Raw genomic sequence first — 22,114 nt, 5'->3', positions numbered from 1 at the left:
TGATGACCTTGACTTTGATATTGACCTTGACCTAGGTATTGGACCTTATGGATTAGAGACTACAGCTAGTAATAGCAAGAAGATGTATGGAAAGTAAGGATGTGGACTGGTGACCTTGACTTTGACATTGACCAAGTATGTAGCCTTGACCATGGCTTAGAGACTAGTGCTAGCAGTAGTACATAATTTACATACATACTAATAGCATAGGAGTAGGAGGAGGAGGCTAAGAATAGCTGTAAGCTTTAAACCACTATATGTAGTGTAGGTCTTTTATTCTAGGGAAGAAGGGGTACTAGGCCCATTTACCTATTACTACTCTCTCTCTCTCTCTCTCTCTCTCTCTCTCTCTCTCTCTCTCTGTGTCTCTGTCTCTCTCTTCCTTCCCTTCCTCTCTCTCTCTCTCTCTCTCTGTGTCTCTGTCTCTCTCTTCCTTCCCTTCCTCTCTCTCTCTCTCTCTCTCTCTGTGTCTCTGTCTCTCTCTTCCTTCCCTTCCTCTCTCTCTCTCTCTTCCCTCCCTTCCTCTCTCTCTCTCTCATTCTCTGTGTCTGTCTCTCTCTTCCCTCCTCTCTCTCTGTCTCTCTCTTCCCTGCCTTCAGTTCCACGAGAGACAGACACAGACAAAGAGAGAGAGAGAGAGAGAGAGAGAGAGAGAGAAGCCCTTCATATCTTTTACTCAGGAACCCAAAAAAAATATACAGTAAAAAAACCAGAAAAAACACAGTGGAGAGAGAGAGAGAGAGAGAGAGAGCGAGAGGGAGGGAAAGAGAAACAGAAAGCTGCTTCTCCTTCTTCTTCTTCTTCTTCTTCTTCTTCTTCTTACTGTCTTCGTTCTTCAGCTCCTCAGAGACTATATAGCCCTGAAGGTTTACTGTGTAACAAAATCCCTGCTTTTCCTCCTCCCTTCTGCTCAGCTCGTGACAGTGATCTTTAGATTTTGCTCTCTGTGGATCACCTGCATTCCGTTTAGGCCATTCCCATTCCAGGTAAAATTTCTCCTTGTTTCTGCTCTGAATTTTGTACACCCCCGTTTTGATTTCTTCTTTTTTTAGAAACTTTAGTAATTGGTTCTAGTTTGTCTCCACGTTTGTTTTTATCTCTCCCAAGCTCAAAAATTCTGGCCCCTGTGTGTTTGGGATATTGTAAGGCTACCTAAAGATTAGGGTTCCCCCCCCTCTCTGCCTGCCCATGAGCTGCATTGGTAAAGTTCAGTTTTTATTTTTCTCTGCCCACAAGCTGCATTGGACAGAACAGAGTTTTGTTCTCTCTGCCCAAATTTTCGCATTGGAAAAATTAGGGGGTTTCCTCCTTCCAAAATCAGTACCTGCACAGATTTGGTTTTTTCCTCTCTGCCAAAAATCATTTAAAATAAATTATTGTCCCGTGCACAAAATTCTGCATTAGGATAATTTTTTTCCTTCGGCCAAAAATTAGTTTTTTCCCATTCTGCCCAAAATCTGCATTCGAACAGAGGAGGGTTTTATTTTCTCGGTCCTAAAGACATTATGGTTTTTTCTCTTCCCTAAAGCTGTATCTGGTCAGACGAGGATTTGTTTCTCTGCCCAAAGGCTGCATTTGGACAAATCAACCTTTTTTTTCTCTGCCCAAAAGCTTTATCTTGTCAGATTAGTCTTTTTTCTCTACCCTGAAGCTTCATTGGAAGTTTTTTTGGTATTTTGTTTCTGTCCCAAAGCTGCATTTGCCGGATTAGGGTCATACATTTCCTACATCATCTCTAATCTGTAATCTTAATTGACTATAGTTTTTGGCAACTCTCTTTGAAGTTCTTCTAAACTTGCAAGTTTCTACGTAACTCTTCCCCTTAATCCTTTTATTTCTGTTTGCATGACTGAAAAATGGCAGACATTACATGAAAGAAGGGTGCAGAAGAATGTTCTTTGGATGCTGATGCCCGCTAGGATCTTGTAAATATATATCAGGTTCGCTCTAAAATCTGTTGTATGCTAATTTAATTAATTAATTTATATATCTGAAAAATTGCACTCATTTTAAGAATGGAGGGCAACCATCAGAGGCTTAATCTAGGATGCTGATACTTGCAATGATCCTCTAAATAAAAATAAATAAATTATATATATATATATATGAAAATTTGTCTTCATTTTACTAATGAGGGGCAACCATCAGATGCTTAATCTAGGATGCTGGCACTTGCAATGATCCTCTCTTTCTCTCTCTCTCTCTCTATATATATATATATATATATTAGGTATGCTCTTTCACTGTTGCCGGGTGTAAGTGCACTGAAACAAGTTCTGAAAAGAATGCGCGTTACAAGTATGAGAGGAAACATGTGGTCATGATATGTGTATTCCCTTCAAGAGATCAATGCATTACTGTAAAGAGCTTAAAAGAATCTTTTCTCTTGCCATCATGTATTTGACATCTTGTTAAACGCATTTGGGCTGACACTTGTTGTTTTTTCCTCACTCATTTAGCACAGAAATTGAATTTGGTGCAATACATTTATTGATCTTCTTGACTTGTCTAAGGTTGGAACCAACTTACTAGTAGATATTCTTGAACACTAGAGAGGGGGATCTCTCCTATGGTGATTGCATGGAGAGGGCATCTACATAGACCGTGGATTTCGCTTCACCTTTCTCCTTTTCTCCATGTCTAGAGTTTTGTGAAGTTAATTGGAAAGAGCTTTAGCATCTGGGAGTCGAACAAATCATCCTCATGATGGTTTTGGTCATAGCTGTATTGTAAAGGTCCCCATACGAGGAGATGCTACACTTGGCCAGATCGTACTAGTCTGAATTGTAGACTTGGTCAAGGGATGGGGACTTATGTCATAGTTCCAATGCTGTTGCTTGTTGTTAAAGGGTGCTTATGAGTCGGACACATTTCAGGTCTACTCACCTTGTTGATGGTGCAGCTCATATTTAAGCAGATCTTCATTATTATGTAATACATGTTGTACTTGTCAATGCAATATTTAAGCAGATCCTGATAGTTCTGTTCCATTCTGTTTTTCCATCTGATGTGTATACTGGATCAACATCTAAGCTCTTAAAGAGATCAGATGGTATAAACAATCACCACCAAATGTATCACTATGGCTGATATAACACAATTAGATTTTCCCCCTCTCCAATTCTGTCGTGATTGATATCGTGATTGTTTGCAATATTCAAATCCTGAATTTTTATCTTATTCTTTCTGATGTTATAACAAACAGGAATGACAGAGCCAACTTTTTGTGGGCAGCGGTTTAGAAGAATTTCAAAGCTATCACCATTTTCAGTCTTAGATCTTGAACCTGTGGTTGGTTATTTTCCTTAAGCAAAGCAATCTGATTAATGTTACAGTCAGTTCAACTTGCTGATTTGGATTGCAGTGAATGAACTTAATTAATAATGAAGTACTTAATAACTTTCATTCAAATAGAATATTGACCATGGTTAAAGAAAATCTTTCTCTAGGAAACTAAAATTTGAAAAAGCCATTGCTTTTTAATATTTCATGCTGTTAATCAGGACAAGTTTTGTTGGAAACATGACTCCAAATAAATGTTAAATTTAAGATGAGCCTAAGTATGGATGCTATAGCTTGCAGTTGTTTTGAGGTATTTTATGTATCCATTTGTGCTGGTATGTGGGTTTTTCAGACTTCTGTTGCCCTATGTGTGTGTATGTGTATGTATATATGTATCTGAAGCATGTATGCCACTAAAAAAAAGTGGATTGATCCCATGAGAAAGGCAACATCACAAAGCCAGAGGAAAGGGATTGCCTATGAGAGAGAAGGGGTGGCAACAGTTGGAGGAAGGGATTGACTATGAGAGGATGTCCTAAATAAAATAGTTCATCTACTTGGCTTCTCCTATTGCTCATGATATTGTAATAGCAGAGAAATCCATAAAATTTGCATCAAAGATTAAGGATTTTATTTTCAATTATAAGTTCAAGAATACATCTGGATTTTACTATCGACTTTACATTTTTGCTGTTCTGCAGTTGAATGAGAGATTAGATCAATGGCCACATTTGAAGGAACTGATTCACTGCTATACAGCTGATTGGATTAAAGATGAGACAAAGTATGGACACTATGAGAGGGAAGCACCACCCTTATTCCAAAATCAAATTTTTGAATGCCCAGACACAGATGTGGAAACAGGTACATTGCCTTGTCAACACACTTATATTATTCTTAGAAGTTTGTAGTTGTTGTGTATTACATATTTCTGTGATTTATGTGTGCTACAACTGTCTATAAACTTTATATGCATTTTTATTTTTGCGCCAAAACACATTCTTGTTTTAGTTCATTGAATCCATACTGTTAACACGGGGAATGTTAAAAGGTTATATTTGAGTTATCTTTGTATCTTTGAGTGCTCATAATGGCATAATACTCATGAGGTCTTCTCGAGTTTTTTTATTACCGGTTAGATAGGTTTGATAAATTTTCCTTTCATTTACTTTTAGAGTTGCAACTTGCAAATGTGAGGCAAGCAAGGAGTGGAGAACTTGAAGATGAAGAACCCAGCACTTCAGGCCGGCAATCCAGTTGCTCCAGTGTGGCCGAGACAATACAAAATAAGGTTCTCCGAAAGGTTTGTGTATAAGATAACAATGTCATTTCTCCTCTATTATGTACAACCAATTATTTTAAATTGTAAATTCAACATCTTAACAAAACCCAAAAAATATGCAAAGAACATTGGTATGAAATATCTCTTAGCTTCTCACCAAGCAGTACCTAATATAAAAGAATCAATAGGGAACTGAATAAAATTCTTGTCTCATGCCCAAACTGCTGTGAGCTGAGAATGCACTCATGAAAGAAGCATGCAATGAACTCTGGGTCGAGAGAAGAGGAAAGTGGAGTGGATTCCAACTCTCAGAAGTAACATGCAAATAGCAATCCATGGATCCATGAAACCATGTTTATTTTAGCTCTTTAATTTTCCCAGATTCAGGCTGCAGAAAAATTATGAAGGACTGGTTTTAAAGATAATGTAAGCCCTGTGTTTTGTAAGATAGAGAAGCTGTAAACAGGGAGGCAAGGAGAGAGAAGAGGCATGAAAATTTCCCCTAGGTTACTAGTGGTGCAGACTTTTTTGTTATGAATAGAGGCCCTTCAAAACAGGTAAAGAAAGAAAGAACTGAGGTATGAAATTAAAGGTTACATGGATGGTGGCCATGAAGGTGCTAGGCATAGAGGCATGTGGGAGCGTGAGATAAACTGTTGTTGGAACTAGTAGAACCATGAAACCCTTGTGAACTTGTAATGTATGGAAATTTTCAGTGCATTGTACATTCTTAGAAAGAAAGTTTTTCTAGAGCTACTTTTCTTTGTACTGTCTAACTGTCTTTGAATACCATGCAATGATCTCCAGCATCTGGGAGCTGCACCCCTTCCTTGTTATGAACCTATTTTTGATTGGGAAACAGAAAGGTCTACTATTTCTGGTCAAAGGACACAGGAAATACCATCTTCTATTTCATCAAGGTATACCGCAACATAATCTCTTTTATATTGTCTTATATTTGCTATCAATTGAAAGTGATTGAATGAGCTTACTATTTATTCCAGTGGCGTGAACCTTTCTGTCAAAGTTTTGTCCTTCTCAATACAAGCTGGATTCGTTGGTGCGTAATTTCTCACAATGGTCATTGATGAAATTTTGCTTTTACAAAATTACTGAGTAAAAAATGTTAATTATTCCACAATGTCTTGCATATTTCACTTGTCTGCAGTGTCTTTATTGTTAAAAGACTGATGATTCATAGTATTTCAGAGCCTTTTTATGGAACGATATGCTTATATCATAGAGAGAGACGTGAAAAGCTAACAGAAGATTTCCATTTTGAGTTCTTGCCAAATGAATTTCAAGAGGTAATTCTGTTGTTATGCTGCTGCAGTGCTTGTATCTTTTTCATATAAATTTTGCTAATATATCCTTATACTTTACATACCAATCAAGAATGTATCTTGGTAAGTTGAGTGTAAATGACATTGGAAATTTAAACTTCTCACTATTTTGGCCAAGGATTGATAGAAAAGAGTAGCAACAGCTTTGAAATGAAAAGATAAACCTGTTTCGCGTATAATTTCCTGAAAACATGTTTTGAAGCAGGTGGCTGCATCTTGTCAACACCGGGCAATTTTTCATTTGGATGCCACTTCACCTTCTATTTGTATGCTGATTCAGATAGAAAAACATGCCACAGAAGAAGATGGGGGAACAGCGTCAGTATATTCACGGAAAGAACCTGTAGGTTATTTGAATTATAGTCATAAATATTTAATTTCCTGTCAATAATTGTATAGTGGTCTTATTATTGATACTTAACGGTATTTATATTTGTCTATGTGCATGGTCTTTTATGATTCCTAATTTTAATCTTTGGTTTTACTTTAGAATACTTACTACAGACCATATATTGTGACTTAAGGTCATTGAAAATGGATGTTTATGGCCTCAGATTCACGTCACAGAAAGAGAAAAACAGAAGTTAAAAGTATGGGCACAAATGATGCCTTACAGGGAACCCTTTGCATGGGCGGCTGTTCCTTTGTTTGATAGCAGCATCTCAGGGGGTGTTGGTGGTTTTGGTTCGCCAAGCAGCCCTTTACCTACTGGACTAGGTTCAAACGTTATTGATCCAGGCGTTGACATGATAGGAAGGACACTGTCAGAAGGGAGAGTAGCTCATGATACTGGTGGAACACCTGTTATTGTGGAGATTCCTGGCCTAAATCGAGTCAAAGAAAACTATATTGAGGAATCCTTGCAGGTTTGTAATCACCTTTTTAATTCTCATATATAACATCATTTGATAACATACATGGATTGCATCTCAACTGTTTAAACACATGTTCATTCTGTTTTATCGTGGTTCATTGTCTCCTTAGAAAAGACAAATTCTTGATATTGCACACTGTCATGCAACTTCATTTGGGAACTTAGAAAAGATAAATTCTTGATGTTGCGCTCCACCATACAAGCTTTCCCATTTTATCACTACATGAATCTATGATAGTGCCTAGTCAAGCTATGATTTACGGGCTGCTTTGCTTTTAAGACTGCATTCTCTTTTTAGTACCCTGATGCCTGCTAACATTGATTTTGTACTTATGAGATATAATTGCAGGACCCCAAAAGAAAGGTTCATAAACCTGTTAAAGCTACTCTACGGTTAGAGGTAGAAAGATTGCCTTTGGGATGGATTGATTCGGAAGCAATAGCAGAAAGTAGAAGGATAAGCAATGGATCAGCAGAGGGAAGTGAAAATTTCTCCAATATGCATACAGAACGTACCTATACAAATGGAGCACATGGTCTTCATCGAGGGCCCTATAATGATCATTCAGATTTAAAAGACACAGGAAAACCAGAAAATCTGAGGACTTCTGGTGGAGAGAGTGGTTCCTCTGATGTAAGAAGTTTTTGTTAGTATATTAGGGACATTATGGATAATAATAAACTGTGATATTGATGTTTAAAGTTGTAAATATTAGAGTAGTATATTATTGACCCAATTGCCTTTTTCTCATACAGTTCCATGCCTTGGACTTTCGTATCTTCACCAGAAATGAACCATTTACTCAACTTCTGCATTTCCTTTATGTTTATCCACAAGTTATCAGTCTTAGTCGGAAACGGAATGTCTTCATGCGTGTTGAACTTCGTAGAGACGATTCTGATATTCGTAAGCCAGCTCTTGAGGCAAGTTTTTGGATTTGGTTAATGCATATTTGAAGGTGTGGTGGTAGTTACAGAAGTGTTAACAAGTTATTTCACGTACTCTCTGCAGGGAATTTATCCCCGACATGGTCGGCAAATGTTGAAGTCTGCTTATTCTCAAGTAGCAATAAATGCCCGAACGGCGCATTATCATGATGAATTCAAGATTAGGCTTCCTGCAATACTAACATCCCAACATCATCTCCTGTTCACATTTTTCCATGTGGATTTGGTCATGAAGCTTGAGGCCCCTAAGCCGGTATTATTTTTTACTCTATTAAACATGTTTTGTCCTGATTGGTTGTGCATTCTGCAGTCCTTGTAGGGCCATTTTGATGATATTTGATGCTCTTTGCAGGTGGTTATTGGTTATTCGGTGCTTCCATTGTCCATGAATGCACAGTAAGAATTTCTTCAACATACTATATTACTTTTTTTGTTTGCATTCTCAAAACTCATCAAAAAGATTGAAAGGTTCGAGAGCCACAGATAACTGATGGAAACTTTTGAGAGTGGTAAAAAGGAAATGCAACAACTCCTATATGAAAGAGCACACAGGGGCTAGGTTGTCAGAGTAAGCAAGCAAGGAACACAGGGTCTGTTGAAAAGTAAAATCTGATCGAAATAGGAATTTGTGGTCGTCATCAACCTAAACTTCTTTCGATAGATTGGCACAGCTTTTTCCTAGCATGCTACTTTTAGTTTGTGTTCTGTAAAATATGAGGTAACCAAAACAGAAATCCAGCAGCCAGCTGCAGGAATGGATCAGTATATTAATTCATGTTTTTCAACTACAGTGTTGATCATATGAATTGCGTTATTGCTAGTGCCAAGTTTAATATTCTACTTACTTTTTGGAACGATTTAAGGAGTTGGATAATTGCTCAGCAATAATCATGCAAATTCAAATAATTGTTGTAATATCGTAACCCCATTCATGTAATTTCATCTATTCTTTTGCCAAGTAAAGTATTATTTAAGTATATGTCTGTCCTTTAGTTATGATATAAATGTCATCTCTGGAAATTTAATAGTGGATATGTATCATAATGTGCTAGCATTAAATGAATTATATATAAACGGTTATTGCTTTGCTACTGGATCACGAGTCCATAGAAGTGTATTACTCTTTTCATATAGTCATGTTTATTTAGTTGAGAATGCCCTTGATTCTGAAGTGTTATTCTTTTGGTTCTGTTAGATTACTCCGGTCAGAAGTCAATTTACCTATCATCAGGGACCTTCTTCCACATTACCTACAAGACAACATCAAAGTAAGAGCTTGACACCAGAATCTGTTTGTTATCTCTGTTCGTATCTCGTAAAATTCAATCCCTTGGTTTTTGCAGGAGAGATTGGATTATGTTGAAGACGGAAGAATGGTCTTCAAATTACGGCTGCGGATTTGTTCTACTTTATATCCTGTAAATGATGGAATCAGGGATTTTTTCATTGAATATGATCGGCATGTCTTGCAAACCAGTCCTCCATGGGGATCAGAACTACTTGAGGTGCATATCCCATCATTGAAATTTATGGAATGTATTAGTTGTGTGTAACAATGTCCTTATTGCTGTAATTTATGTTATTCTATTTTTTATTTATAGCTCACTGTCTAAAGCCTGATAAAGAAACATAAATATGCGGAAGCTGTACTGATTTTCTTCATGTGCTATGTGGTTTTTATTTTATAATTTGAACCATTGTACAGTTCAGTCACTAATCATTTTACCACAAGTTGTTGAACTTAATTAATTATATAATTCAATTCGTTCAATATATTTATAGACATCTGTTTAGCTACTTATTCCTATTTATTTCTGTTCCACGTTTTGGGATTAATTACAGATTTCATCAATTTAATGGCGTCTCTGTTATTTATCTCAGGCAATAAATGGCTTAAAGAATGTAGATTCAACTGCAATGCTTCAGTTTTTACAATCCATCTTGAATATGCTTCTCCAACTGATTGGTGATGGTGGTGAAACTTTACAAGTTAGTTTCTTTTTCTTCAGCCTAAAAGCAGGAAAGATATTTTAAGAATATTCATGAGCAGTTCCTTAATTATGGAGTAGTTTTTGGACTGTGAACTTGCATCCGTAAAAGTGGATTCTGTACAAGAAATGTATCAAAGATTTTTCTATCTACTTTCAAGCAAGTGGTATCACCAGGGGCATCATTTAAGATTTGATAGTATGCAGCTACTTTGACTCAAAGCGATGCCCAACACATTTATTGCATCTGTGTTAGTGTGGAATATGTACCAAGATAATTGAAACTGTGAAGAACATCAAAAACCTGGTGGCTTGTTAGGTTGTTGCTATGAAAATAATGAACATATTTTCATAGCAATGCATTTAACGATGGCCCTTTATTAGGTTGTATTGTTTTGATCAGCATAATCTCAGTTGCACTACATCAATTTGACTGAGAGTTCACTATCTTCCCCAAAATATTATAAGTTTTAAACGATCCATAATGTTGCATCTACATTATGTCATAAAGAAAATCGTACCATATGCATATAGCAGTAGTTATCAATGGGCATGGTTCGGTTTGGTTTCTTTGCCTTGAAATCGAACTGAACCATTTATATAAAACCAAAACCAAAACCAAAACCAAAACCAAGACCAAACCAAACTGTTTATGAACTCTCAAGACATTTAAACCAAACCATTTAAGAAAAGGTAAACCAAACCATTTAAACCCAAACTGTTTAGGTAAAAGTTGAAACTAAACCAAACCATTTAATAAAAAATTTAAACCTAACTATTTAATCAAACTAATTAAAAATCTAAATAAACAAAAATACATTAAAAATAAGTATTTAAGTTAAATTTATTAAATCAATAAAAGAAACTTTAATTAAACCATTAAATTAAATAAGCATTTAAGTTAAAGTAATTAAATCAATAAAAAACCATTAAATTAATAAACTATTAAGGTGAAAATAAAAGTTAACCAGAAACCAATAAACCTTTAAACTAAACCATTTAAACCGATAAACCTGAATTTTAGAACCGAACCCGAACCGTTTATTAAATATCCAAACCAAACCAAACCATTAAATTTTTTGGGAACCAATAAACCGTTAAAACCATGACTTAATGGATCGGTTCAGATCGAGCTAAAACCGTACCCATTGATAGCAATAACAATGGAAATGCCTCTAGTTGGATTATGTAATCTTTCATGTTAAGTGCCAGTCTTCATGAATTCCTCAAGACAATGATTGGTGTATATAATAAGACCAAATAGTATAGGGGAGTGGGCATCCATGTTTGATCACTTGTCATAGAACTTGTACTTTAGTTGACACATCCTTGTGTAGGTAATGTCTTCACAATTTCTGCCCATTTTTCTGCTTTAACATTATGCCGTCACATTTCCTGCTTATATTTTTCTTGAAGATGACTTAAATTTGATTGGATTTCTTTTATGTCGCCCTCTTCCTTGGAGCAAGGATTCTTCTCTGTTTCCTTTCTAGCTAGGCAATGTCGTCCTCAACATCTTATCAGAAGTTGACGTCCTTTTGTGGAGAGCCAAAACTTGGTGCCTTCTGTCTAGTTCTCTCCCAGAAATTAATCTCGTCTTCATGTAGTTTTGCATTCTGTCACGGAAAGACTTGCTGTCTATGTAGTTGCCTAAGGTTTTTTCAATCATTTGGTTTTCCCTTTTCAATGCACCTCCCTTACTTGCTAATTCTATTGTAGTTTTATGCAACCCATTTGCTAGGCACTTTCTTGTGCGACCACAGGTATTTCTATAAGTCAATAATCAAATCCTTCAGAATGAGGCCACATGGCAATCAATATAAGATTTTCTCTAAATAAATATAATAAAAGAGAAATCAGCAAAATTAAAGTCTATACAAGGCTGAACTGACCTAGAACATCAAACTATTGAGATGGCAGCTTGTTCTGGCATTGCTATAAGCGATCGGCAATGCTTCGGTTTGAACTGAAACCACGGCTTAATGGTTCGGTTTGGGGGGGGGCGGTCAATAGTTCGGTTTAAATGGTTTAGGGTTGCCGCTTGATTATTTTCTTAAATACTTTTTTGAACAACCTTTTCATTTTAAAGCCTAATTCTAACATTTTAAGAAAAATCTTTAAAATTTTGAAAACTGAAAATTTGAAATGCTGAAAAAATTTAGAAATTGAAAATTGAAAATTTGACCTAACTTGAAAACCGAAACCGAACAGCAAAACCATGAAATTTGGTTTTGTGGTTTGGTACGGTTGGTTTAAGTTTCAACTTTTTTAAGTGGTTCGATTTTAAACAGTTTGACTTTGACACTCTTGAACCAAACCGAACTGTTGCCGATTGTTAATTGCTATGAAAATAATACTCTTAGGGTTTCATTTTATTTCATAGTTAGTAGATTCTTTGATATAGGCTTTTTTGTTTGCTTCTTATTTTTCTGTAGTAGTGATCATGTGATAATTTGTTTTCCATCTTTGTTTTACATTATATGATACAATGTTTTTTAATGGAAAAAAAGAGAGAAATCCTCCATGGCACAGGTGGCAGCATTTCGTGCAATGGTCAACATTCTAACAAGGTACATTTAGATTGTGTAGTATTTTCTTGGCAAATTTGTTTTTTATAAGTATGAATTGAAGTCTTTTACTTCCGAATAAAAACACCCCTATTAGTCTCCTGTTCTGTTTTTTATAGTAGGTAAAAGAGCAAACATTTACTCAATTTTCGATATGTCTTCTTTGCTTGTCTTTCTGTGCATCTTATTTGTGATAAATGAATATTCACAGGGTACAGCAAGAATCATCAGATGGAGCTGAGAGAAACCGATTCCTTGTACAATACATAGATTACTTGTTTGATGACTTCGATGGTAGGCAGCCACCTGTTTACCCAGGTCTTTGCACCGTCTGGGGAAGTCTAGCACGAAGCAAGGTGTCAACTTTGTTCTTCAGACACACAGCATTCAAATATTGGTTGTGTTTGAGTATAATTTTTTGCAAATTTGATTCGATATAGTAAAGAGCAGGACATGCTATGATCCAGAGCGCATGTATAAATGTCTGTTTTGTCAGAACTATAATTACTTGATCTAGGTATTAGCTTTGTATATACTTGTGCTATTTCGAACTCCAAAGATATACGTTGTGAAGTTGGTGGATGCTTAATAGGAGAGTAGGTTTGAAGGTCTAATTTGAATGTTAAGTTGCAATATTTGTATTCTGTGAGAAAGTTTTACATGTTTATGGTGTAAGATATTCCAGCATATAATAAGATAATCTTTGGCAATCAATATTTTTGATACTATATATAAGATGACATGTTTTTGTCCTCACTTAATGTGAAGAACACTAGAAATAAGGTTTGTTCAAAGTGAAAATATCTGGATAAAATATTTCTCAGGATCATATTTTACTGATTGATGGTCTTTTTTAGAAAGGAATATGATGGGCTTCCTAAATTACTATGCTTGTCTATCTAGGCAAAAGGTTATCGTGTTGGACCTGTTTATGATGATGTGCTATCTATGGCATGGGTATTTTTGGAGCTTATTGTAAAATCAATGGCATTGGAACAAGCTCGTACGTATTCTGGAAGTCTTCCTATGGGTGAGTTCCTCAATGTCTCTATGTTACATTCTTTACGAGTTTTTCCATTCTTATTTCCCATTAGTGACTTCTATCATCCTTGGAAGTTCTTCTATTACTCAATGTTTGTTTGGAATGTGTGCACAAGCAAATATGTATGGTGAATGCTAGTTTGTTAGTTTTTGAAGTCTCTTTTAACTTTGCTTCAGGTGAAGAGGTACCACCATTACCACTGAAGGATGGGGTTTTTAGATGTCTGGGTCAGCTTTATGATTGCTTACTTACAGAAGTACATGAAAGAAGCAAGAAAGGGATTGGGCTTGCAAAACGCTTGAATGGGAGTTTAGGTTTCTTCTGCCATGATCTGCTGTCTGTAATCGATCCACGCCAAGTTTTTGAACTGGTAAGCTCATCAAATATTATTAACATCAAATATTATTAACATTGCTTCAATCAAAAAATGGAAGATGATGCCTCATTCATCTTACCCTCTACAGTCTGCCTTGTGTTCATTTCCTAGCCCATTCTTCCACTGAAGTCTTATAACCTTCAAAAACTTTATTTAAAGGTCTTATTTGTAAATCTCTTAGCGTGTTTTTTGTAATGTGTTGTGAAAATGGATGGAGGATGAGTTTTGAATTCACACATTTATGAATGCCCGATCTGTGCTGGAATGTTTTAAAGTAAAAATAATATTTATATATATTTTATTTTTTCGTGGTAAATTTGCTAGTTTCCTTTTGTTGATCATAATGGTAATGGAGTTTTTCTGAAGTGGGAAATGGAATTTTGCAGGTGGCTCTTTATATTAATAAATTTACTGGTATCTGCCAACCATCATTGCATGAATGTAAGCTCACTTTTTTGCAAGTGGTATGCGACCATGATTTATTTGTAGAAATGCCAGGACGCGATCCAGCAGAGAGGTTAGTCACTTAGCAGAGGAAACAATTTTGGTAGTGAAGTTGCCAAGCAATGCTCATGTTCCCCACTACTTTTATATTCTAAGTGAATGCATGTTAATCCTAAAACTAAATTTGTTGCTTTCTGCAAAATTATTATTTTTGATATGAAGTCCATATTTAAATTCAAAATCGGAAGCATTGCCTGGTTAAAACTCATCACATGGTTGCCATAAAAACATCTGCTACTTGTACATGTTTCCAAATAATGAACTTTACAGGAACTCTGATATCAGTTTTCTTCATTTATTGAACTTGCAGAAATTATCTCTCATCAGTTTTGGTTCAAGAACTTTTTATGTCATGGGATCATGATGATCTAGCACAACGTGCAAAGGTGAGAGTACCATCAGTGTTGATGCTAACTATTTACAATCTGACATTTCCTATCCCCCACAAAAAAATACACAGATACAACTGCTTTTATGATATTGTTTTTCATGTGCTGATAGTATTTCTTTACATCAAGGCTGCTCGTATACTGGTGATATTAATGTGCAAACATGAGTTCGATGCTCGGTACCAGAAAGCAGATGACAAGTTGTACATTGCACAATTGTACTTCCCTCTCATAGGACTGGTAACTATATTCTTACACATTTTTTTTGTTGTTGGAATTATCATATGATTAATGATTAAAAGTAGAAATGAACATCATCCTTTTCGTTGATATATTGGTAAACAGGCTATGATTCTCTAAATGATTTCACAATTTTAATTTGGGTCTGGTGTTGTCTCTCGTAAATCAGAATGGAAGAAACCATGTTTCTTTCAGGTATATAATTAATCATTCATGAAATTTTGGGGAGATGGGAGGTCTCTTTAGTCAAAGACCATACTGGTGTATGCACCTGAGAATACAATGGTTTATGTTAATGTCAGTGTGAGCTGGAAAAGAAACTTGTCTTTCCTTTTTAACTTTCTAAAACTAAATGGGTTGAAATGTAATCATGAATCGCTAACAAAAATGTTTGGTGCCTGATCCTACTGAAATTGCTGCTCTTTGAAAACATCGATCATTGGTGATCCAATAAGTCAAATTTCACATCACATTGAACATTTGGTGACATATGCATCTTTTTTATCTTCCTTGATTAAGAGGGATGAGTTTTGCAGAATGGCCAAATTGTCAAACACAGTATTTATTGGGAAGTTAACCTCGGAAAACGTTATTCTGTAGATCAAAGTTTCAATCATCTGATTTATGATGGATGCAGAAATAATAATAAGAAACCTAGAGTTAACAATCGGCAACGGTTCAGTTCGGTTTGAGAGTGTTCAAGCCGAACTGAACCGAACCATGAAACTGTTAAGTTGAAATCGTTTAAACCAAACCGTTAGGTAAAAATCCAAACCATTAAACTACTAAAACTGCGGTTTCGTGGTTCGGGTTTGATTTTCAACTTAAGTCAAAATTCAAAATTTAAAAGTTTTCATTATTTCAAATTTTAATTTTGCAAAAATTTAAAGATTTTTCCTAAAATGTGAGAATTAGGCTTAAAAATGAAAAGGTTGTTTAATTTATTTATTTTTAAACCATCAAACTGTTAATCCGTTTAAACCGTGGTTTCAAACTGTTAAAACTGAACCGAACAGAACCGTCCACCTCCAAAACGAACTGTTTAAACTGTACGCTGTGGTTTCATGGTTCAGTTTGGTTCAAACCGAGCCGTTGCCGATTGTTTCCTAGAGTTGATGTCTAGGGGGGGGGGTTGTGGCCACGTATCACTCTGGAAAATTACACCATGGGTGATCGTGAACTCTCTTAGGTCACTGTCTAATTGCATTGATGTAAAAATAAAGTATTGCGGAGGTGATGAACAGTAATTACTGCTGTAAAGGGGGGTTCAGGAAACCATACATCTAAAAATGTAAAACGTTTTGAGCTGTTGCAGATGGTTCAATTTCCTTGTCCATTGGATATAATTTTGTTGAAGCTGAAAAGCATGACCAACCAGCTTACTGCTGCACTTTTGCCATATCAACATGGGTGAAAAAGCACAGACGAGCAACTATCTACCCTCTGATGGAATCCATGCTGAGCTGAATCCTGATGTACAAAATCATTGGACACATAAATTGTGTCCTTATGTGTATAAATCCTAATTGGCCTATTTGATCAATGCTGTAAACCCTAACTTTTCATGCACCTCAAGTCCTAAAATGCCCTCTGCAGAAACTGTGATTCACTTACCCCTAAGGAAATCATAAATTGCCTTAGGTGGGTGATCTACCCTCTGATGGAAATCCATGCTGAGCTGAATCCTGATGTACAAAATCATTGGACACATAAATTCACTTACCCCTAAGGATATCAACATGGGTGAAAAAGCACAGATGAGCAACTATCTACCCTCTGATGGAAATCCATGCTGAGCTGAATCCTGATGTACAAAATCATTGGACACATAAATTGTGTCCTTATATGTGTAAATCCTAATTGGCCTATTTGATCAATGCTGTAAACCCTAATTTTTCATGCACCTCAAGTCCTAAAATGCCCTCTGCAGAAACTGTGATTCACTTGCCCCTAAGGAAATCATAAATTGCCGTATCGTTACAAACCGTAGATGCATTTGACCTTATTTAACCTTATTGCAGAAACTGTATTGTGTCTCTGTTTTGGATCTACCTGTCTTCACCACCTTATTTAACCTCGTTTGCTTCTTGCGGAGGATGAGATAGCGAGGTAGATGATGATGTTATATTAGTGTCCGCAGAGAGAGAGAGAGAGAGAGAGAGAGAGAGAGAGAGACAGAGACAGAGAGAGAGAGAGACAGAGAAACCGACAAATACATATGTCCATTCAGATCTTGGATGAAATGCCAGTCTTTTATAATCTCAGTTTAACACAGAAACGTGAGGTTCTTATCTGTGTTCTCCAAATAATACGGAATCTTGATGACATCTCCCTCACAAAAGCGTGGCAGCAGAATGTGGCTCGAACAAGATTGTTTTTCAAATTGTTAGAAGAATGTCTTCTGCTCTTTGAGGTAATTAATATGTTATCATCTGTTACTGTGGCAGGTTATAAGAATCATGTTTAATGATGTAACATAATGTGCTAGAAGCGAAAATCATATTTGTACTTATGTATCTTTATTGCAGTACGTGTATCTATCTATTGTGTTCTATTGATAAGGTTGAGAATTTTCTTAGTTGGAAACTCTATGCTTATTTATAACCTCATCTATTAGTGGTTGTATGAAAGGGCATTCCTAGTAGAGAATAAAAAGGACGTCGAGTGCTTTCTGAGTGGTCTTGTACCTCGATTATTATCTAGGACTGTAGCAGTAGAACCAGATTTTGAGTTTTGTTTTCGAACTTTTTATAATATATTTTCTAATTTAAATCCTAGCAAGTTCTCTAGAAGTTCAAATCATAATGGGGGCACATTTGGTATAGCTTGAATATGGGGAAGCATATAATCAACTTTATATCTATCATTGAGAGATTCTTTTTAAGAACATTTTACTGGTGATGATATTTTGTTCAGTATAAAAAGGCTCCAGATAGCCTGTCCACAACATCAGCTCCAACATATCCACCTGCAGAGGTTGAAGCTGCTCTTTCACCAAAATATTCTGACATGCTGTCTCCTGCTGTGCACGAATATTTGAATGAATCTTCAAGGCAAGAAAATAGGGTATGTCTTCAATGTGTAAAATATGCAAGAATAAATAATGAGGTTGCAAGCATTCAAACTAAAATTGACGACTTAACAGTAACCTAAACCCTAGACATGCATCTCTTAGGTGTTTTGTGCCTGTAGTTTATAAGCACCATACAGAACATATATATCTATGTTAATCTTGAAGCCCACTAATATTAATTCGTGTCAATCCACATTCAGAAGGAGAGAGAGAATAAATATTTCCAGAAAGAAAACAAGAGTGTTTGGACTTTGCAGGCACCGACTGAAAATGGATATGTATGGCAGAGATTGAGTCCACAAATAAGTTCTCCAAGCCAGCCATACTCGTTACGTGAGGCATTAGCTCAAGCACATTCGTCAAGAATAGGCACATCAAGTCGTGCAATGCGGGAAAATCTAAATCCAGCTCTGCGGCAGAAGCTTGTAATGTTCCGTATCTAAACTGTTTGTCAAGTTTTGTTACACATATATTATTCTTCGTGCACATTCCAATTTTAAGGATGTATTATTTTCTCATTCAGGAACTGTGGGAAGAAAATCTGAGTGCAGCTGTGAGTCTTCAAGTGTTAGAGATTCTTGAGAAGTTCTCAGAAGCTGCATCTATACACAGTATTGCGACAGATTATTTAAAACTTGATTGTGTGACTGCAATCATTATGGCCTGCCTTTCGAGGAGCCAACCTCTTGCATTCTGGAAAGCATTTTTTCCAGTCTTTAATAATGTGTTTAACCGCCATGGTGGGACACTCATGGTCCGTGAAAATGACCGTTTCCTGAAACAAGTCGCATTTTATTTGCTGCGCCTTGCAGTTTTTCGGAATGAGTCCATTCATAAGCGGGCTGTGCTTGGCCTTCAGATTTTAATACGGGTATGTGCAACATGTACATCCTTTGTTTAGCGATAGAATATGGCTTGCTATATATGCTTAATTTCTTCCTGTCAATCACTATTTTCATTGGTCTGAATTATTGACTTTTCTCTACAGAACTCATTTTACAACTTCCAGGGCACTGCGAGATTGCGTGTCATGTTGACGATTACCCTTTCTGAACTGATGTCAGACATTCAAGTTACACAGATGCGATCAGATGGACAGCTTGAAGAAAGCGGTGAGGTACGTCGCCTCCGAAAGTCGTTGGAGGATTTGGCTAAAGAGAACATGAGTTTGGATCGGCTTACAGAATGTGGTGTAAGTATAACAGCATTGGATGCAGTGATAGAAGGATCTAGAGAAAATAGATGGAGGTGGGCGGAAGTCGAAGAGGTATCAAAGGCATTACTTCGAGCTCTTGATGCTGGTACTGAACATGCGCTTTTGGTAAGGCTGTGACAAAATTAGCTCATTTTTATTCGCAATCAGTTTTTTATATCTCAGGTTAAACATGGATTATAGGTTTATTGTTTTCCTTGTTGCCCATCACAGGGGTCCTTATTATCGGTTGACAAATATGCTGCTGCTGAAAGCTATCATAGTCTTGCTTGGGCCTATGCTCATGTTCCAGATTTGCACATAATGTGGTTGCTTCATCTGTGTGATGCCCATCAAGAAATGCAATCATGGGCTGAAGCCGCACAATGTGCCGTGGGAGTTGCTGGAGTAATTATGCAAGTAAGAGTTTGGACAGTGAAAAATCTAGTTGTGTTTCAAAATGCGCCTGTTTTTTGTAATACTTGATTAATTCATTGAACAACATTAGTATCATATGGCATCTTACCATGGAAGGATAAGATAGATATATATATACACACACACATACATACATCGAGGTGTCCCAGTAGTAAGACATATTATATCACTAAAATAAAGTGTTATGTGCATGTAATTAGTATGTACCTATTACTTATTTATGGGCAAACCATTTTTCAGCCTTTGGTCCCAAAATGTATTTGACTTTAATCTGATGGTAATTTGATTGCATCTTTTGTTGCGTATGGGTTCTTAGCATATTGCGCTTACTGTGTGCAGGCTCTTGTTGGAAGAAGTGAGGCAGTTTGGGGTAGAGAGCATGTGGAAGCTTTGAGAAAGATCTGTCCCATGGTGAGTGACGTGCTTTCTGGAGAGGCAGTCGCTGCAGAAGTGGAAGGGTATGGAGCATCCAAGCTTACAGTTGATTCAGCTGTGAAGTATTTGCAGCTTGCCAATAAGTTATTCTCTCAGGCAGAACTCTTTCACTTTTGCGCTGGAATTTTAGAGTTAATCATTCCTGTTTACAAAAGTAGATATGCATATGCTCAGTTATCAAAGTGCCATACTTCTCTTACTGGTATATATGAAGCAATTTTGGAACAAGAAGCTAGTCCAATTCCATTCATTGATGCGACATATTACCGTGTTGGGTTCTATGGAGAATGCTTCGGTAAGCTAAACAAGAAAGAGTACGTATATAGGGAGGCACGGGATGTGCGTTTAGGTGATATTATGGAGAAGCTCAGCCATATATACGAGTCAAGACTTGATGGAAACCAGACACTTCACATTATACCGGATTCTCGCCAAGTCAATGCAGAGGAACTTCAGCCCGGTGTTTGCTACCTACAGATCACTTCTGTGGACCCTGTGATGGAAGATGAAGATTTGGAAAGTAGGAAAGAGAGAGTAGCTTCACATCTATCTGCAAGTATACGAGCTCGTGTATTTGACCATTTCCTTTTTGACACTCCCTTTACAAAAAATGGTAAAACACAAGGAGGATTAGAAGACCAATGGAAACGAAGAACTGTGATTGAAACTGTAGGCTCATTTCCTGCTCTGGTGAATAGACTCTTGGTGATGAAGTCACATTCAAGGGAGTTCTCCCCTATTGAGAATGCAATTGGCATGATTGAAACAAGAACAGCTGCCCTTCGGAATGAACTTGAGGAACCCCGAACCTCAGAAGGAGATCAGTTACCACACTTGCAAAGCCTTCAAAGAATCCTACAAGGAAGTGTGGCAGTTCAGGTATCAGCATCTTCTATCTGCTAATATGCAGAATATATAAGCCATATTATTTCTCTTGTATCTATATTTGTTTGTATATGTTTTTTCTCACACACATAAATGTACAAACACTCATGTTTTTTTAGTATAGCATTTTCTTAAAATATAGAGATATGTGTGTGACTTTCGATGTACATGTCTACGAAAAGGTAACTGTTTCCTTGCCTTCCTTTCTTGTGGGTTTTCATCCCATTAATAATATGTAGGAATTCTAAATGAATATACAAATATACATACGCATGCACATGATACAAATATACATCTATCTATACACATGCGCATGATATAAATGTACATACACAATATATAGACATAACGCATTTAATCTTATAATACATATACCTACATGTATGTATCTGGTCTCTGGATGAGGATGATGCAATAATACAGTGTATATTGACCAGGTGAATAGCGGTGTTCTTGGTGTATGTACTGCCTTTCTTTCTGGAGAGCCCGCGACAAGGCTCCGATCCCAAGAGCTGCAACAATTAATTGCCGCATTGCTTGAGTTTATGGCGGTGTGTAAACGAGCAATCAGAATACACTCACGTCTTATTGGAGAAGAAGATCAAGAATTCCACTCTCAGCTTGTTAATGGTTTTCAGTCACTTACTGCTGAATTGTCTCATTACATTCCAGCCATTTTATCCGAGCTTTGATGTTGTATGTGTAATTTCAGCTCCTTATCCTCCCCTCCCCCAGGCCCCATATTCATGTAACATAATTGGGTTTATTCTTTTCATCACATATACTGTTTTTGTAAGATGTAGTTGTAACAGTTGTATACAGACAGTTGTACCATGTATTAAACAGTTGCAATATCTCTTGCACTTTTATTTGTATTTTTGCACAGAGCATTTTTATTAATACTGCTGTCTCATATGATTGTATTTTGAATTAGATTGGGACAAAATCATGAACTGTCCTGTGCGTCGGTGGAAATTGCAGATTGCATCACAAATATGCAAGAAAGTTTTTTTATTTTTATCTGTGCATGTGATGTAAAGGAATTGTTCTGAATATTTTTGACATGTTTTTTTTGAGAAACGGTGGTTCGGCATTATTCCCTATATGTATCTGTAACTTTGTTGTTTTGGAATATATCTACAGTAGAAGTTGGTCGTTGTCAGGTACACAACCTAGAACATTGTCCAGAAAAAGTTTTTGAGATGTTTTTTGAAAGATAAACTTCATTCATCAATATTTATAAAAACATTTATTAT

At 36.4% G+C, this 22,114-nt stretch overlaps 1 protein-coding gene across 2 annotated transcripts; it reads left to right on the top strand.

Moving 5' to 3' along the window:
- The first annotated feature begins 920 nt into the window (after window positions 1-920).
- Window positions 921-21,731, top strand: SPK1 (guanyl-nucleotide exchange factor). Of its 2 annotated transcripts, none has more exons than XM_087328390.1 (32): window positions 921-986; window positions 1,864-1,940; window positions 3,206-3,291; window positions 3,984-4,146; window positions 4,458-4,585; window positions 5,372-5,484; window positions 5,569-5,624; window positions 5,774-5,871; window positions 6,113-6,250; window positions 6,462-6,773; window positions 7,131-7,415; window positions 7,538-7,705; window positions 7,794-7,982; window positions 8,082-8,125; window positions 8,925-8,997; window positions 9,073-9,234; window positions 9,611-9,718; window positions 12,250-12,287; window positions 12,496-12,640; window positions 13,188-13,314; window positions 13,503-13,696; window positions 14,089-14,219; window positions 14,517-14,592; window positions 14,725-14,835; window positions 17,066-17,248; window positions 17,752-17,901; window positions 18,166-18,333; window positions 18,432-18,779; window positions 18,897-19,229; window positions 19,335-19,520; window positions 19,878-20,852; window positions 21,296-21,731. In XM_087328390.1, exons 3-32 carry the CDS (start codon window positions 3,208-3,210, stop codon window positions 21,548-21,550), a joined length of 5,541 nt encoding a protein of 1,846 aa, XP_087184516.1. In that variant the 5' UTR covers window positions 921-986; window positions 1,864-1,940; window positions 3,206-3,207; the 3' UTR covers window positions 21,551-21,731. The 2 variants fall into 2 exon arrangements, with proteins under 2 accessions (XP_087184516.1, XP_087184518.1); XM_087328392.1 differs by lacking the exon at window positions 921-986 and adding an exon at window positions 1,226-1,337.
- The last annotated feature ends 383 nt before the right edge of the window (window positions 21,732-22,114 follow it).

This window comes from Azolla caroliniana, unplaced genomic scaffold (assembly GCF_043228905.1).
Source record: "Azolla caroliniana isolate FFs.n. ecotype wild unplaced genomic scaffold, voAzoCaro1.0.p SCAF_12, whole genome shotgun sequence".
NCBI lineage: Eukaryota > Viridiplantae > Streptophyta > Polypodiopsida > Salviniales > Salviniaceae > Azolla > Azolla caroliniana.
The sequence above is the reverse complement of the archived record's forward strand: the minus strand, read 5'-3'. Positions and strand labels throughout refer to the sequence as shown.